An 18,302-nucleotide genomic window follows, 5' to 3' on the forward strand; every position below is an offset into this window, starting at 1 on the left:
CAGCAGCGGGGTGGGGGAGCACCTGAAGGTCAGGCCCCCTCACCCCCTCCAAACCCTGCCCATCTCCCCACAGGCCAGCCATGCGGGTAGTTTACCAGAGCCAGAGTGTATTGCCGGTTCCTTGTGCGTTGCTTCTCTTTTTAAACAGATTATTCCAGAAACTTTCAGTGAGTGCCAGTTAAACAAATCCAAGGGGAAAATATTGAGGGGATAATTTAAAAAAGGAGTACACACGAACACTACATTCAAAACCCAAGGGAGCAGCAGTCATTTCTCTTTATAAGCTGGGCACATTTGGGAAGCCAGTGAAATGGAGAGAATGCTTGTCCATTGACCTTCTTGTCCATGGTGGGGGGAGGGGGGCAAGGATCACTCCCTGCTCCACCTGGACGTCCAGCAGGGATGGGGCAGAAATGCAGGGGGACTGGACCTGAAGTTAAGGTGTTGGGCCAGCAGGGGACACCAGCTCCTGCCCTCCCTCCCCTGGGTGCCTGGCTCCTGCTCTGAGGGGCACAGGAGCTTGGTGGGGTAGGTGGTACTTGTAGGGGTGGAGAGGGGAGGGGAAGAGGGCCTGCTCAGCCCCTTCCAGCTCAGCCTGAGCCGAGTTGGTTCTCAGACTCCTGGGTCCCCAGTGACCCTCCTTACCTTGTCCTTAGACACCTAGCATTTTTGTTTGGTTTTCTTAAAAAAATAACAGATTTTATGAAGGTAGAGATCAGGTGCTGAATGAGTGTCTGGCAAAAGTAGAATCTGTCCAAGCAGCTCCTGTGGGCTGCCAGGGTCAACCCAAGGTTGTCCCCGCAGTACTGGCCTGGGGAGGGGGCCCTGCCCCTGCCACTGCGCTTGCCCTGGGAAGGGGCGGTGGGACGGGCGCTGGTCACACCAGGGAGGCTTCCCTGTCTAGTCACAGCTCCGTGATCTCCAGGGGGCTCTCCATGATCACATCTCGCAGCTTGTGCAGGGGCGTGGATTTGGCGGACTCTGTGCGGGCGTTGCGCTCGAAGGCAGTGGCCTCTGCGGCAGTCAGTGTCTCCAGTGAGCGGCCCAGGCCCTTCTGGTCATCCTCAGGCAGGCTGTTGAGGTCGGTGGCCAGCAGCGTGCCTGTGCTGCCGTGCACCACGTGGATCCCGTCGGGCCCCTTGAGCTCCACAGGTGGCTTGTGGCAGAAGCGCAGGCTGCCCTGGCCCGGGCTCCGGTCCCCCGGCTCCTCGTCCAGCTCAGTCTGGATCAGCTGCAAGAGGCAGGGACCCCACCTGCTCAGGGCCGTGCCCCAAGGAGCGAGCAGGTGGATGGCCCCAGAGTGCCACCTGCTCTACATGCCTGTTTCCTCCCTACCTCCTGCAGGGACCCCTGGGCTCCTGCCACAGCAGGCCTGTCAGCCTGTGTAGGTGTTTCTCAAACTGGGTGCAAAGGGGAACCACGGATGTGTTCTCAGGAGCAGGGGCTTCCTGTGGAATCTTTAGTTTTCTATATTCACTCTGATGCTCTATAAAAATCCTGTGATGCAGTTGTGCTATCTGGGTTTGTTACCAAGTTGGCCTCAAGCAGAATCAACTCGAATTGTGTCCCGGGTAGAAAGTGTCCACAGGACAAGTTGGAGGGGATACATGGGATGTGGCAGATGCACAAATGGCACTTTTGTCCTGTGTGGGGCTATTATTCCACGTTAGCCTATTCCTGTTGGGAATTTGGGCCTAGCTAGGAATCAGTTTTTAGATAAAAGTCTGGCTTTTGAAAGTGCTGACGTAATCATTACAGCACACACATGGTGTGGGGGAAAGAGAGAGAGAGAGATAGAGAGAGAGAGAGAAAGGGGCACACCCCCAGGGCTGGGGCACGGCACACAGCTCCCGGCCACCGGCCGGCTACCTCGGAGATGGAGGAGTGGCAGGAGGAGGCTTTTTGCACCATCCGCTGTGCAAAGAGCTTTTTGAGCCGCAGGTAATCCTCCAGGACCACCTTCAGCAGCGAGCCCTGGGGGAGGGAGAGGGTTAACCCCCCACCGAGGCCCTCCCCTATCTGCCCCACCCCTCGCCTGCTCCTGGGAGTCAAGTCTGATCCTAGGGCAGAGGATCAGAAGCAGAGCCTGGTGACCGTGGCCAGCCAGAACGCACGTGGGCCCACTCTCGAGGCCTGGGCTCGAGGCCACCGCAGGCTGTGAGCAGCTCCCTAGCAGCCCCCGTGCCCAGGCCTCTTTCTGGCTGTGGTGTTCAAACTCCAGCAGAGGGTAGGTCTAGCTGAGCCTGGGGGCATCCACCTCCCTGTATCCTCTAGAGTGGGGTCCAGGTTCAGCCGCCTATGGGGAGGGCTCACCTTGATGGGCCCCTCCCGAATGATCTGGCCCAGCTTGGCAATGTTGTCGTACTCCTGGATGGCTGCCCGCAGGTATCGGTCATCGTCAGGCTTGACCGCTGCAGGTTCACGTCCGAAAGTTCCCTGGGGAGAGGGGACGTTAGCTGGAGCCGAGGTATATACCACACACAGACAGGTTAGGGGACCCTGCCCCCGAAGAACCCAGCTCCTTGGCCAGAGGCAACAAAGACCCACCGCCTCCACCCCTGTCCCTCACCATCACCTGCACACGCCACCCCCGGCCCCCACCCTGGCCCGAGCTCACGTGGGTGCGGGTGGGGCTGTTCCACAGGTCGGCGATCTCGCTCAGGTTCTCTGGCAGGTCGTCCTCATGCTCGGCCTGGGCGGCCAGCTCCAGGTTCCGACAGAAGGGATCCAGCCACACGGGGTTGGCTCTGCCATTTGGGGAGCGGAATGGGGTGGGGCCAGGAGGGAGGCTCGAGGAGCCTCAGCCCTCACCCCTGTCTGTTTCCCTGGCCACCTGTAGTGCCTTCTAGTTCTGTAGCAGAACTGGCGGTTCGGGGCCACGGGAAGCAGGCCCCTTGGCCGTGGCACCGGTGGGTGCGTGCCCCCATCCTAGGATCCCAATCCTCCTAGAACCAGGGCGACACGTCAGTCTGGACCACCTTTGGTGCAGAGGCCTGATCCTGCACCGGGTGCCCAAAGTCTATGTACACCCCGCCTGGAACTTGGTTTAGGAGGGTGGAGAGAGGGGGGCAGTCAGCCCACCAGGGGGCGCTCACACCCCAGGTGTCCGCCAGTCTGTGCTCCCTCAGCACTTGGGAGGCTGAGGGCATCTTCTTCCCCGCTGGGTCCTGGCAGGCCAACCCCCAAAGGAAACTGGGCAGGGCTTGAGAACCCCACTCACCCATCAAAGGAATACTTGTTGGTGTTAGGCATGTCCATGATGTCGATGAAGCCGCGGTTCCCTGCAGGGAGAAGGGTCACAGTATGCAGGGGAAGGGGCTCAACCAGCCTTGTGAGGGCCCCAGGGTCCCTCTCCCTTCTCCCCACAGCCCTCACGCACCTGCTGACCCAGCCACGATGGCTTTGAGCTTCCTCTTGTGTCTGGAGAGAAGCAGAGAGAGGCGCTGGTGAGGGAGATGGCTGAGTTTGCATCTCAGGGCCGGCCCTGCCTGCCTCTCGGCTGTCTGGGAGCAGGCGGTCGGCTCCCAGCTGGGGGTGGGAGTGGGGGACACTCACACGGTCCTGTAGTACCAGTTCATGAGGACAAAGAGCATGGCAGCCAGGAAGAGGAGGATGGCCAGGACAATGATCGCCATCTGCGGGAGAGCAGGGCCAGGCATGACCCTGGGGAGATGGGGGCGGTGGGGGGGGGGCGGTGTTGGGGGGTGAGGTGGGGGTATGGTGGGGAGGGCTGTGGGGTGGGGCTGCCACAGTACCTGCAGGGCGGACATGTCATCGGGCAGCCGGACAGAGATGGCGGGCTGCACGTCCAGCACATTGTAGTTCCGGAAAAGATTCCGCAGCTGTTCCTTGTTCTCGTCGATCATCTGGATCACCCTGGGCGAGGGGCAGGGGCCTCAGCTCCCATCCTCGGCCGTCCCCCAAGAGCCGCTCCCCGGGACAGTCTGCTGTGCTCCTACCTCCAGGCCAAAGTGCACCACCCCAGGCTGCGCAAGATGAAAGCCCACCTGCCTAGGACGGCTGTGTGTCTTATGTACCTCCACACGGGATCCTGGGGGATACTCTCGCTTACAGGTAGGGAGAGTAAGGCTCAGAGGGACAGAGCTCTGCTCACACCCCCAAACTCTGCTCTCCCCACCAGCCCTGGGAGAGAGCCCCACACAGCGGGCCGGATGGTGCTGTCCGTGCCTCCTTTGGGGGGACCCTCCCCAACTCCAGGGCAAGCAGGCAGACAGACAGTCCCATGGTCCAAGAAAAGGCCCCCACTCACCGGTCCACGTCCAGGATGCGGTTGGTATCACGGTTCACCACGTGGATGAGCAGTTCCGTCTGTGCAAAGTTCACCCGCCCCTTCTTGTCCACGTGGAACTAGGCGGGAAGGGGCATTATGGGGTGTGGCCACCACAGGGTGGGCAGGGGTGGCGGGGGAATGGGCAGGCCTCTTCCAGGAGCCCCTCCTGCCCTACCCTGCTAACAGACACATCACTACTGAATGCTCGCTGAGGACCAAGCACAGTGCTCATCACTTCACCCACACTGGGCCGGGTACTATGTATTAGCCCCATTTTACAGATGAGGAAACTGAGGCCTAGAGACCTGGGAGAACTGTCTCAAAGCCACACGGCCAGGAAATGACCAAGGTGGGTACATACCCATTTTCATGCCCCTGAACTTTCCATAAAGCCCTGTCCTTCCTTGTGGCCTGGCCTCCCTCTTCTCCCTCCACTGCCCCATCGCCAGGGTGGGTCTCATGGGGCACCTGCACGTCGTCAGTGTTGACGATGGCACCAGTGATGTTGGACAGCAGGCGGATGAACTCTTCCTCGAAGCCACGCACACGATCCGGGATCTCATTAATGACAATCTTGACGCGCTGGTCGTCCCTCAGGATGTAGATGCCAATGATGGCTGTGTCGTTGTGGCCTGCCAGGTCTCGGGCCACAATGTCCACCACGAAGTAGCCAGGGCTGTAGGCCATAAAGAGGTCGAAGGTGCGCAGGATGCCGTCCACACTCCCTGCGGGAAGAGCCCGAGGGTGGGGCAGAGCTCAGGGTTACCCAGTGCCCCCTGAATCCCCTGGGAAGGGGGCAAGAGCCCTGGGGTAGGCAGGCACACCTAGGGGACAAAGTACAAATGCCCAAAGGGCCCAGCAGGGAGCAGAGGTGACAGATGAGTGGGGACAGTGCCCATCTGAAGGGGCAGCGGCTCAGACCTCAGCTCGGCTGGTTACTGTCATGAAGGAGTGTAGCCTGTGTCGCCAGACCTTGCAGCACTTTTCCTAGAGAAATCGAGCATTCCCATTCTCATGTGAGATCCTCTAATATTAAACCATTGCCTAAGTTTTCATTTAAACACTCTGCATATTAAACAAAATACAACTCTAGGCTGTGTTGGCCCAAAGATGACAAGTTTGTGACTGCTGTCCCATGCTGGGGTGCCATGGACCACTTCTGAGCCCCCTTAGTGTCTGTCTTCCTCTGTTTCTAATGCATGTACTTCAGAATTCCATAAACAGAACAGAGATGACCAGAGGTGGTACAGCATAGCCTTTCTCTTAAAAGACAGCAGACCTGGCTTCAAAATCTGCCACTTTCTAGCTGTGTGACCTCTAGCAAGCTATTTAACCTCTCAGTACTTTGGTTTATTAAAATAAGAGCAGTGAGGCTGGATGTGGTAGCTTACACCTGTAATCCCAGCACTTTGGGAGGATGAGGCAGGAGGATCACTTGAGGCTAGGAGTTCAAGATCAGCCGGGGCAACATAGCAAAACCCTGTCTTTACAAAAGATGTAAAAATTAGCCAGGTATGGTGGCTCACACTTGTAAGCCCAGCTACTCAGGAGGCTGAGGCAGAGGGATCGCTTGAGCCAAGGAAGTCAAGATTGCAGTGAGCTATGATCATGCCACTGCACTCTAGCCTGGGTGACAGAGTGAGACTGTCTAAACAAACAAAAAAAAAAAACAGCCATGAGAACTCAAGGGTTGGCATCTTGAACTAGACCTCATGGGATGGGGGAGGTATATCTGAAAGCAGAGATGGGGATCAAAATGGCATGCTGGGAATGAAGGCAGAGGGGTCAAAGGCCAGGGGAGGATGGAATAGAGCAGGCTGAGGGAATGATAAACAGTTCAGCTAGGTTAAGGACGGTTAGGTGGTGGAGCAAGCAGAAAGAAGGATTAGGAGGAAGACCTAGTGAGCCTTGAATGCCAGGCCAAGGAATCCTCCTGGCATTCAAGACTGGCATACAGGTAAGATGTGTGTAGAAAGAGAAAGGGGAGAAGCCTTGGGACTGGAAGTAAGGTAATGGGGCACCCACGAGGGCACTTTCTAGAGTCTGACCCAGAGAATCTCAGCCATCCATGTAGCAAATGCATGAGCGAGCTTGCATGTTTGTAGGCATTTCACATAAGTGTGCTCTTTGAGTTCCAGCTGCCCAGTGCCTAGCACGATGCCTGGCACACAGGCAGGTGAGGTGCACAAATGGAAAAACAGGAAGATATAATGGAAAGGAGAAGAGAAAGATGGAGAGAGGGATGAAAAGGGGGATGGATGGATAGGAAGGTGGATGGATAGAGGGAAGGAAAGTAGGATGGATGGAAGGACAGATGGAAGATGAATGGAAGGATGAAAGGAAGGAAGGATGAACAAATGGATAGATGAAAGGAAGGAAGGATGAATGGATGGATATACAGATGTTTGGAAGGGTAGATGGTTGGATGGATGGATGGATGGATGGACAGAGGACAGACTGGATGGATAAAGAATGGCTATATGAGGAGACAAGAATAAAGAAAGGAAGAGCAGGTAGGTAGGTGTAGAACTAGCTGTTCTCTAGTTTTAGAGAACAGCTCGATGGATGGCGGATGAACAGAAGAATGACACGACTGGCTAGAGGGCCACCCATATCGTGTGGTGCTCACACAGCCCCCATCTCCTCCAGATTACATTCCCTGTAGTGACTGAGAGGTCTTGGATGGGGGCCACCCATGTGCCGCCAGGCTCCTACCCATGGTGAAGACCTGGCCCACATCTTCAGAGTCGTTGGCAAGGGCCCGGAAGTAGTGGATGGCCAGAATGCTGTAGAAGACGAGGCTGTTGTTGCCAATGTCTGCGTCCAGGGCCAGCACCTGGATCAACTCCGAGCCCACTTTGGCATCAGTGGCCACCCCTGCAGGAACGGGCAGGTGGTGTAAGTGGCAGGGCAGGGGGCCACCCCACACCCCGTGTCCAGACTCTAGTCCCTGCACCTGCAGTGTACTCAGCCTTGGTGAAGCGTGGCGGCTGGTCGTTGATGTCCTCCAGCACGACGCGCACCTCCTGCAGGGTGAGGTCAGCGACGAGGTCGAGGGCTGGGGAGGGTCCACGGGGAGGCGTCCAGCTGCGGTTGCTGGAGGCCTTGACGATGACGGAGAAGACGGCTTCTCGCTCCCGGTCCAGGTCCCGCAGCACCAGCAGGCGCCCATCGGGCTGCAGACGGAAGTTCTTCTCCTCGTTGCCGGCTGAGGGTGGGACCATGGCACAGGGTGAGGGGGCAGGGCCAGGAGCGGGGCATATTTGGGTCATCCCCAGCCCCAGGGTGGGTAGGGCACTAGCTCCGTCAGGCCCCACCTGCGATGAAGTAGTACACGATGGCATTGGGGCCCTCATCTGCGTCCACGGCGCCCGTCACGTTGCCCACGAGGGTGCCGCGTGGCGAGTGCTCAGGCACTGTCAGCAGCTGGTACTGGGGGCTGCCTTTCTGCAGGGGGGAGGGGATGTCGTCACAGGAGGCCAAGGGAAGGCCTGAGCTCCCAGTCCCTGCTGGGGGCCCTGGGCCGCGACTTTGTGGCTACTGAGGGAGTCTACTGTCCAGGCCTTATGGGGAGAGCAGGACTGTTGTAACCTCAAGGAGACAAGGGCAGGGTCTGGGGACCTGAGCTCTGCTTCAGGGACTGTCACCCAGTGATGTCCTCCATGAAGGCAGGGCTAGACTTGGCATGTCCTTTGAAGTATCCCAGCACCTGACTGAGTCCAAATGAGGGGGGCATATGTACTCTGCTGTGCACATGCATGTGTACACACTCACACCCAGAGCTTCCGGGGAACATCCCATCCCACGTACACACAAGCAGGAAAAACCACCACATCAGAGACCTGGAGTCCAAACGAGGGGCCTCAGCCCTGCTGTTCAGTTTCATTTCAGCCCCACCTCAATGAATCCGAACTGATCGTCACGCTCCCTCTATGTGTGTGCGTGGACATGCGTGCACATGCGTGCACATGCGTGCAAATGCAAGAACATCAGCTCCACGAGTCAGGCAGTTTGGTCTGCTTTTTAACCATTGGTTAGTGTCTTGAAATACTGCTCAATATAGCGAACCATAGCTGCTCAATAAATAGTTGTTCTTGTATGAAGTGCATGCAGACAGGTGTTTCCGTGTCTAACATCAAATGTGTATTCCGGCACAGTGCGTACAGGGGAGTGTGCGCATGTGTGTGCTTGCTGGCAGGTGAGTCCCTGTGTGTGACTGGCGCAGGGGACAGGCAGACTCACTGGAGGTCTCACGAAGAGGGGTTCGTTGTCGTCAATGTCCTCCAGGGCCACCTGCAGCGGCTGCATGGTCTCATATGGCACCGGCTGGCCCAGGTCGCTGGCCACCAAGATGATCTAGGAGGGAAGAGCGCAGAGGGGAAGGCTGAGGGGGGCGTTGGCCTAGGGCCCCAGGCGGGCACTCCCTGTGGGCGGGGTCCCCCAGACGTCCAGGTGGGAGGTCGGGCCCTGCGCAGAGGGAAGCCCCTCCCCCAGAGGAAAGCCCCGCCCACCCCGGCCCCGGCCCCGCCCTTACGCTGTACACCGCCTGCTTCTCCCGGTCCAGGCGCTGCGCCGACTGGATGAGGCCGCTGACCGGGTCGATGGTGAAGTACTCCCAGTCCCGGTTGCCCGCCGTCTTCAGGAAGCTGTAGCGCACCGCCCCGTTGAGGCCCTCGTCCTTGTCCGTGGCGTAGACCTCGTACACGTTGGAGCCCAGTGGGATCTCCTGCGGGGGCAGGGGAGGGAGGCTCCTGGACTTTCGAGGGAATCCCAGCTCCCAGGCCCCGTGGAGCCCTTGCTCTTCCTCCTGCAGCAGCGGAATGCCCTCGCCACCTCCCAGCACCCTGCTTGGCTGGGCTCTTGTGGATTCCAAGCACCTGCTATTGTCCCTCCGCCTTCGTCCCCACCCGGAGCCAAGGACTGCCCGCTGACAGTCCAGCCTAGGATCCACATGCTCCAATCTCCCTCCATCCCTCCAGTCCCATTGCATACTGAGGTTTAGGGGACAGAAGGAGAATCCAAAAGCTGAAGCCACAGCCACCCTTTGTCCCGTGTCTGTCTTGCTGTCTCTGCTACCCCGACCATAGGCACTCTGGGAATTCCCAGGCAGCACCATCCATCCAGCGGGGTACCTGAGAATACGGACGTGGGCAGGTGGCATGGTGGATAGAGATTGTCCGCCCGGGTCTACTCTGTTACTAATCCCCCATGGAACCGGGACATACCTCTTCACCCTCTGAGCTCAGTCTCCTGAATGCCCTTGAGTTAAGTGTAAGGTATCAAAACACCTAATTGAAACCAGACATTGACCCATGATGAGACTGCCCATGGCAAAAGAAAAAGAGCAGATTTCTTTGCTTTTAGTTGAAAATTATCAGCTCTGCATAGTTTCATTGTTTATATCATTGATCACGACAAGCAGAAGTTCCAAATGGCAGTTACATCTAATTAATAAAAAGTGGGATGACAAATAGATAATTACTTAATAAATGCTGGACGTTCGGGACACATAAATCTTTCCAAATATGGAGCCCTTGAAAGGGAAATCTTAGTAAATGGAGTCTTTGGTGTGGAAAAGACCTAGATTATTATTAATTTATGCCTTCCTCATTCTACAAAAAAGATTTGAAGCAGCTGACAAGGATATATAAAATAATAAGATTGAACACGTTAAAAAAATTAGGGTCAAGAAAAAAATGGTTGGCAGGAAGATGGAAGCTGAAGGGTGGGAGGCAAAGTATGTACCCTAAGTCTCTGCAGGCTCATTCAAGATGGGCTGACCACTCTGAGCTCCCTAGTGGGCAGAGCAAAGACTGCTCAGTCATTGCAGATGTGAAACTAGACATGAGGTAAAAAAACACAGTATTTCTTAGAGCTCAGCCCTGGGAGAATTTTCTCCCATAGGACCTCAAAGAATGACAAGAAGGATTTAGCAATGACATTCTAAGATGTGGAGACTTGCTGGAGTTTGGGGAACAAAGAACGTGGGATACTCCCTAATTGTCCCACCAAGGAGCATTCTGGGCTTGGGTGTGTAGGAGGAAGAGGGAAGAGAAGAACTTCCCCTATCTTATATGGCAACTTAGACCAAGGAATGAAGAAAAATTGGAGAGATTCCAGAACCTCAGCCACTTCCCCTTGTTTCTTATTGTGATGCTTGTCTTCAGCTCCCAGGCCGTCTCCACACTGGTATCAGCAGGAATAGTAGACAGACAGAAGGGGCCTGTGTGTTTATTTTGAGACATGTGTGAGGGAAGTGGGTTGTGGGGGAGATGGTCCTTCTTGGGAGACATCTAGGAGCAACAAGTGGGCATTTACTATTTTTAGTCCTGTTTTGAAGATGAAAAAACAGACTCAGAGAAGTCATTTGCTCAAGGTCATTGGCCTGGTAAGCAGTAGAGTTAGACTTGAACCCAAGATCTTTTGCTAGCATGGCCTGTACTACTAACCACTGCTCAATACTGCCTGTGTGGCACGGGGCGCATCTGCTGTCCTCTCTGGCCTATTCCCCCCCCTTGACAATGGGGTCCTTCCACTCTCCTAGGCCATGGCTGCTGCGGGACGAAGAAGAGAGCTGGGTACTGGAAGGGGATGCTGGAAGGAAGTCCCGGGGGACAGGAGTACCTCTCTGATGTGGAGGATGGTGCCATTGGGCGGGCGCACAAAGACGGGGCGGTTGTCATTGACGTCGATGACCTCGACCAGGAGCATGGTGGTGCCCCAGAGTGGGGGCTGCCCGCCATCCGTGGCCACCACGGTCAGGTTGAACCTCTCGTAGGACTGCAGTGGCCGCTGTGTGGTCACCAGGCCCGAGTCCATGTCCACCTGGAAGGCCTCTGGCAGGTGGGGCAGGACAGTAGGGCATGGCTCTGACTGAGGCATCCTTTCCATCCCTCCTCCTCCTCCTCCTGGCCTGGGGCTGCAGGCATGGCAGCCCGCCCCACTCCCCCACCCCCTGCCAAGGTCTCATGGGTGTCTAGGAAAGGCTACACACCCACGCCGGGGCCTTCCAGCGAGTAGGTCAACTCCCCGTTGGAGCCTTCGTCCTGGTCAGTGGCCATCATGGTGATGACAGAGGTGCCTGCCGGTTCGTTCTCGTACACGCTCGTGCTGAACTGGGGCTTGGAGAACTGTGGCCGGCAGTCGTTGACATCCAGCACTTGAATCACCACCTGCGGGGGAGGGGGGGGAGGTCAAGGCGAAAGGTCAGGAGCATGACGGGCATAAGCTTGGGCAGAGGAGGGATAGGCAGCACCTTGGGAGGGAGCCACCATCTTCTGATGTGTTGGAGTCTGACCTCAAGGAATGTATTTAACCCCCTGAGCCTCAGTTTCCTTAGCTGTACAAGGGGGCAGTAATGTCTTATCTCTCACACATGATGATGTATGCTAGATCCTCAGCGTGGGGCCTGGCTCGAGGAAATACTCGGCAATTAGAACCACGGTTAACAGGTAAGCCACACCTGTGCCCTGAAGCAGGCGCCCTCTTACCCGCCCACTCACAGCCCTTTGTCCTTGCTACTCCTCACAGTGGCCTGTGACTCTGGCTCTCATCTTTGGACCTTAATGCTTATAACTGGGATTCGTCCACTCCCTAAGGCCCCTGTTGACTGGGATCTGTGTCTGGCCTGAGTCCTGGCTTCCCCTGCTGACCTCCCAGCCCAGGGAAGGCCCTGTGGACACACAGCAAACCCTGGCTGCTGTGGCCCTGCCTGTCCACGTCCTCATCTGAATCAGAGCCCTTCACAGCAGCGACTTTCAAGACCCCCTTTCAGTGCTTGGAGCACTTTCAACCCACCTGACCTCCCCAGGTCCTCGTCACCACATCTGCACCCTCCTTTGCAGACTTGACAACTGCAGCTCAGAGAGGTTAACTGACAAATGCAGTTTGCTCAGCTAGTGGAACCTTAGTCTTCTGACTCCAGATACTGTGCTTTTCCCAGCACGGCACATACGTGTGTGACAGGGACAAGGGTCAGGTGTGTGTGAGCACTCCCAGCCCTTTCCCTCTACCTGCTGAAGGGGACCTGTCTGGGCACATTGGCTTCTCACCACCTCACCCTCCACCCCAGCTCAGGAGAGTTTCCTGTGGATAATCAGGTTACTGTGAGGGAGACGAGCTCAGGAAGACAGGCGGGAGGCAGAAAGGAGGGAGACGAGGCAGAGAGAAAGCAAAGCTTTGAGGCGTGGGACTTTGGGTGGAAAAGGGGAGATGCTGGCCTCACAGCAACTGTGTGGACACTGGGATTGGGATGGGAATGGGGCTGTGAATCTGATCCCTTGTTGGTATTCTTTAAGAAACAAATTTAGACGATTAATTTTAGTTATGTTGGGCTATTGGACTGTTTCTTTCAGTGGGGTGCTATGGCAGCACTGAGCCACATGGAGCCCCAGGCTTTATTTGGGTTTCACCCAGGTGTGTTTAGCTGCCTTAGCAGTGGTTTGGCACAAGAGATTTCTCCCAGAGTCTCTGTCTTCCTAAGCCACAGCAATTGTGACCCACCTAGTCACCCTCTTGCCTTCTCCATCTTGCCATCATGTCTCTGAGGGGACTGGGTGGCTCTACTCTCACCTTGCAGTAGTCACTTGCTAAAGGCTTTGCTTGCTGCCTCCACAACCCCAGGCTCAAGTTGGCACTCCTCACCTGCACCGAATTTTCTCGACGGTTGCTGGCTACATCCCCAGGATTGTCTTTGGCCAAGGCAGTAAGGATATAGAGGTCCTTCTTCTCCCGGTCCAGAGAGGATAGCACACAGATGTCACCCTAGTAGGGGAAGGTGGCTTTAGGTCCTTTAATCATTCAACAGATATTTGTTGAGCATCTACTATGGCCAGACACTATTCTGGGCTCACTGGACAAGAGACAGTAGCCCTGTCCCCAGGGAGCTCCCATCTTTCTCACCTTCACTACCCTAAGCTACCTGGAGACAGGGTGATCAGCCTGGTCTGGAGCTAACTGCCTGACCAGGGCTTGGCATACAGTAAGTGCTCCATAAATATTCAGTCTTCTTTTTTTTTTTTGAGACAGAGTCTCACTCTGTTGCCCGGGCTAGAGTGAGTGCCGTGGCGTCAGCCTAGCTCACAGCAACCTCAAACTCCTGGGCTTAAGCGATCCTACTGCCTCAGCCTCCCAGGTAGCTGGGACTACAGGCATGAGCCACCATGCCTGGCTAATTTTTTCTATATATATTTTTAGTTGTCCAGATAATTTCTTTCTATTTTTAGTAGAGACGGGGTCTCGCTCAGGCTGGTCTCGAACTCCTGAGCTCCAGCGATCCACCTGCCTCGGCCTCCCAGAGTGCTAGGATTACAGGCGTGAGCCACCACGCCCAGCCCATTCTTCTTAATGCCAGGCCAGGAGCCATGTCTGATTGCCCACACCAAACAGGAAGAAGTGAACCCCACTGAAAGGGCAGAGTGCCGGGGAGGGGGTTGTGGACATAGAGGGCCAGTGGGAGGGAAAGTCTAGTTTCGGCCTCAGTGACCGGGGAAGACCCCGCCTGACCGATTAGCCCCAGGCCACAGGGCTCCCTCCCTACATTGAAAATAGCAGCTTTGAACCACTTAGTAACATTTGAAATCATCACCCATCTTTTCTCCTGAATTTCTGCTCTTCCACGGGTCTGAGACTCAGGAGAGCATGGGGGATACACCCTTTGGGGCATCTTCCCTTCCCCTGCACTGAGTGTAGGGCCTTGTATCCAGTAGGTGCTCAAACACTGTGTCTATTTTCTGCAACACTTCCCATGCTTTTCTTTTGACAGTTTCTTTTCTTTTCTCTTCTATTTTTTATTTTTTGAGACAGAGTCTCATTCTGTGGCCCTGGCTAGAGTTCAGTGGCGTCATCATGGTTCACGGCAACAACCTCAAACTCCTGGGCTCAAGGGATCCTCCTGCCTCAGCCTCCCGAGTAGCTGGGACTAGAGGCGTGCACCACCACGCTCGACTAATTTTTTCTATTTTTAGTAGAGATGGGGGCTTGCCCTTGCTCAGGCTGGTCTCGAACTTCTGACTTCAAGTGATCCTCCTGCCTCCGCCTCCCAGAGTGCTAGGATTACAGGCGTGAGCCACCACGCCTGGCCTCTTTTGACAGTTTCAAAAAGCAGACCTTAATCAGGTTTTTTAGTCTGGAGAGAATATATTTCAGAAGTTGCCCCACAAAGATCTAGTTCCAAAAGCCTTTGGCCACTTCCTTCCATGTCTGCTGGGACAGAGAGGCTGCCGTCTACAGGATGTCTGGGCCTCTTAGAACAGGGTTTGCTGACTTGGCTAAAGAATCTCTGAGGCTACAGATGTGCAGGTGGCGGGACCCAGAAACACGGGGATGACTGCCTTAGTAGTTTTGGTGGCTTCTCAGCCCATGACGCTGGGCCCCACCCACTTCTAGAACCCAGGCCTCCATCACGCACTTACTGTGGTGGGGTTGATGGCAAACTTGCCCTCTCCGTCCCCAAGGCTGTACTCAATGAGGGCATAGTTGCCCGAGTCGGCATCTGTAGCAGTGACTGTCAGGACGACTGTGCCCACAGGAACGTCCTCAAAGACGGCCTCCTGGAGCCCGGCGGGCAGGGAGAGAGAGTAGGACAAGGTCAGTCCTAGAGCCCTGGCCCGGCCCTAGGGACGATGATGCAAAGAGCCCAGAGTATCAAGCGGCTCACGGGCTGGGCACTCCAGGGGGCTTCGAGGCTGGCAGGGTGGGAGTGGAAGATGCCCAGACCCCAAGGAATGGGCACAGGCCCTGGACCCGGCCTGTTGGGCTGGCCCCCACCTGGTAGGAAGGCTGGTCAAAGATGGGGTTGTTGTCGTTGATGTCCACGATCTCCAGGTAGACAGGGATCTCAGCAGCGCGGGGCGGGGACCCATTGTCTGAGGCCCTCACGGTGAAGTTGAGCCAGTGCACCTCCTCATAGTCCACTGTCCGGTTGGCAATGACCTTCCCTGAGACACAGAGGCAGCCCCTGCCACTTTGGCCACTCCTTACTCATGACAGCTTTCCAAAGTATGAAGAGAAGGACCTGGAGCTCTGAGGGGTGGGTGTGGCCCCTTGAAGAGGAAGGTGGCCAAGCAGCACTGCCCCGTGGCAGGCCAGAGGGCCGGGAGGGGCTGGTGTCCAGCTGTTCTCCTTATGGGGGGTGAGAAAGCGTCTCACAAGCCAAAGGGACGAACATGAACATGCCCAGGACCTCCCAGGACACTTCCCTCTTGGCTTTCCTGCTCCGAGTGATAGTAACAGTAGGAGCCTGGGTGGTGGAGAGGGTGGGGGAGAATTTATTCCAGGTTTCTGGCAGACATCAAGGGAGCTTCCTTCTCAACCCAGGACCAGACGTGCTGTCCTTTCTCTAGTTCGGGAATCTGGGAGTGGATGGGATGCTGGCCACTGAGGGGCTGCGGTAGGCGAGAAGCAGGCCACAGTCCCTCTCAGGGGCTAAGCAGGCAGAGACGTGTGTCCCCCAACCCTCCTCTGGCAGATTTCAGACCTACCCGCTGAGGAGTCTTCCAGCTGGACATAGCCAGGGGGCACGAGGTCTAGCAGGGTGTAGGTGATCAGCCCGTTGAGGCCCTTGTCGGGGTCCACGGCTGCCACAGCAATGAGTGTGGTCCCCGGGGTGGCCCCCTCCAGGATCCGCTCTGTGTAGTAGGTGATCCCGAAGGGCTTGAACTGGGGCGTGTTGTCGTTGACGTCCAGGATGTTGACTGTTAGCTTGGCTGGGGTCGGGGTGGGAGTGGGGGGAGGGGTGCCAGTGTGGCTGGGCCAGGCCTTGCCAAGCCTCAGCCAAGCCTGGAGGACGTAGCATCTCTCAGCCCTCCTGGGACTCCCTGAGCATTGACCGCTGCTCCCCCCAGGCTGAGGCAGGTGGCCCTGTCCTCTGGTCTGGTCACTCACTCCTCCATAAGGGGAAGGGCTGGTGACCTTGGTGGAACCCTTGGCCCCTACTGTGCCCGGTTCCTACCCTGCTCAATGAGATAGGACTAAGATGATCTTTAAGACCCAATATCCCATCTGAGTTGTCCCCTCCACATAACCAGCCTGGGCCCTTTATCTTCTGAGCTTGAGACACAGAAGAGATGACCAAGTGTGCCCTTCCTTCCGGAAAACATGGGCCTCTGGGCCGTGGTGATAAGCAGCCGACATCTGCCAGGCTGGTCCCCCACCGCAGCGGCTGTCCTCGCTGTACGGCAGAGGCTGCTGAGGCTACCCCATCCCACTGCCCTACCCACCCCCACTCTGGCAGACCCTTCGGCCTTGCCTTGGAGGGGGGGCCCATGCCTGACCCGCACAGGGCAGCACCGGGGTCCTCTCTTCCCCGCAGTGCTTGCACCCCCAGTGCGGTGTCTGTGCCCTGCAGTCACTGTCCTTGCTCTCTGCTTCCTCTGTGCTGATCCTTGTGGCTTCCTATCAGATTATGAGGTTCCTGCCGCACACCCTGGCCACACCCAGTCACCAGTTCTGACAAGCAGACTCTGACCTAAGCCTCTGGCAACCCAGCCTTTTCTCAGCCCCCTTGCAGGCTTCACCAAGCCTCCTCCCCACTCTGCACCTTGGGGTTCGGCTCGCACACAGTGCAGAGCTCTGCGTTACAACTGCCACCCTGAGCCTCTCTGTTGCCACCCAACACCTCCCATGCCTCAGGTGTTGCCTGACTCCTGCCAGCAACTGCAGCTGGGGCCTGTGGCCCCCTGCCCTGATGGCTCTGAGTAACCAATGAGAGATGTCTACAGGGGACCCTTACCGTTTGGCACGCTGACAGAGCGCTCTGGTAGGTCGCTGGCATTGTCAATCACCGAGAGCGTGACCTCATAGGTGGCAACAAGCTCCCGGTTCAGGGGGGACTTCACCATTACAGACCCTGTGGACCAGGCCAAGTCAGGTTCAGCCTGAGCAGAACCCCCTAAAACCTGGGCCCCCAGGGGTGCTCCTGACCAGACCTCCCAGTCCCCACAGAGGGTGACGGTGCCCAGTGGACCCTGGCACTTGCGGCGGGGATGGGCCCCCGGCTGCCCACACAAGCTGGGGCGCTTGGCTCTGCCCTCCACTTGGGGCTCACTTGCTGCGACTCTGGGCAAGTCATTTAACCCCTCGGCACCTCCATCTCCTTGTCTGTGAACCCGGTCATTACAGAACCTGCCGCATGGGGCTACTTTGAGGATTAGAAACCTTAAACGAGTTTCCATTTGTAGAGAACTTAGAGTGGTACTTGGCACACAGCAAGTGCTATATACTTGCTTGGTTACAAATCCTCACATTCTACAACAGCGTGAACGTGCCTAGCACTACCGACCGAACTGTGCACTGAAAGACGGCTAAGATGAATTCTGTTATGTGTATTTCATCATAATTTTAAAGAAAATGCTCATATTCTAGGGAGATCAAGTATAAAGGAAGGTCATGGCAGCTGGAAAGCGCTGAAGGGGTCCCTGGAGGGGACACTGGTGGGAGACAAAGGCCCACCCCTTTGTCTCAATTACTTGGGGAGTGAAATGGGCGGATTGTGGGACAGGCACATTCGTCCTACATTAGTCGCAGCAAAGAGTTTCCTTCTCTTCTGCCTACTGCCTCTCAGAATCTGTGCCTGCTCCCCAAATTAGAGAGGAACCTTCCAGAAGCTTGGGCTTGGACTGGATGGACCTACTTTGGCCGACCTCAGAGCTGGCTTTCCTGGGACCTTTCTTCTTCCTGCCTGCCAGAGGGCCTGGTGGCTCCTCCTCCCACTGGCCTCATCCTAGAGGGAGGCCTCCTCTCCCTCTCAGGCACTGGGGTCTCTGGGATCCCCTCCCCCCTCAGCGGATCCCCCTGCTGGGCTTCTGTCCTCCGTGGGTCCCCAGCATGGGGTGGTCACTTACCCTGGGCCGCCGCCTCCTCCTCCTCCTCCTCTTCCTACTCTCGCTCCCTGTCCCCCAGGCTGGGGAGCGAGGATGGGGAGAGGGCGGCTGCATTCAGTCTGCAAAGGCTGGGCCTCGGCCTCGGCCCGGGCCCCACAGGGCAGGAAGGGTGGTGGGGGTGCGGTGGGCAT

The 18,302-nt window shown here is 56.7% G+C and overlaps 1 protein-coding gene across 3 annotated transcripts; it reads right to left on the reverse strand.

Annotated features, from left to right (window-relative positions):
• Positions 1–261: 261 nt before the first annotated feature.
• On the reverse strand, positions 262–17,744 carry LOC123650385 (cadherin-23-like). 3 transcript variants are annotated; one of them, XM_045569213.1, is made up of 22 exons: positions 17,022–17,744; positions 15,772–15,996; positions 15,059–15,228; positions 14,704–14,841; positions 12,935–13,054; positions 11,286–11,463; positions 10,916–11,127; positions 8,826–9,017; positions 8,534–8,647; positions 7,609–7,738; positions 7,248–7,499; positions 7,007–7,168; positions 4,760–5,016; positions 4,271–4,368; positions 3,756–3,876; positions 3,556–3,635; positions 3,380–3,420; positions 3,221–3,281; positions 2,618–2,747; positions 2,314–2,436; positions 1,870–1,974; positions 262–1,231 (listed from the first exon to the last, which is right to left on the reverse strand). In XM_045569213.1, the coding sequence occupies exons 1-22, from the start codon at positions 17,461–17,463 to the stop codon at positions 905–907; spliced, it is 3,678 nt and encodes a 1,225-aa protein (XP_045425169.1). In that variant the 5' UTR covers positions 17,464–17,744; the 3' UTR covers positions 262–904. The 3 variants fall into 3 exon arrangements, with proteins under 3 accessions (XP_045425169.1, XP_045425167.1, XP_045425168.1); XM_045569211.1 differs by lacking the exon at positions 1,870–1,974; XM_045569212.1 differs by lacking the exons at positions 262–1,231; positions 1,870–1,974; positions 2,314–2,436; positions 2,618–2,747 and adding an exon at positions 2,766–2,945.
• Between the last annotated feature and the right edge of the window lie 558 nt (positions 17,745–18,302).

Source organism: Lemur catta, chromosome 14 (genome assembly GCF_020740605.2).
Source record: "Lemur catta isolate mLemCat1 chromosome 14, mLemCat1.pri, whole genome shotgun sequence".
Classification (NCBI taxonomy): domain Eukaryota; kingdom Metazoa; phylum Chordata; class Mammalia; order Primates; family Lemuridae; genus Lemur; species Lemur catta.

Excerpts from the sequence above, each read along its gene's own strand:
- LOC123650385 (XM_045569213.1), bottom strand. The coding sequence starts at position 17,463 with ATGGAAACTCGTTTAAGGTTTCTAATCCTCAAAGTAGCCCCATGCGGC. Across the intron at positions 15,997-17,021 it reads CTCTGTCAGCGTGCCAAACG|CCAAGCTAACAGTCAACATC; the intron begins GTAAGGGTCCCC and ends CCCCGACCCCAG. Across the intron at positions 3,877-4,270 it reads CGCATCCTGGACGTGGACCG|GGTGATCCAGATGATCGACG; the intron begins GTGAGTGGGGGC and ends CCCCTCGCCCAG.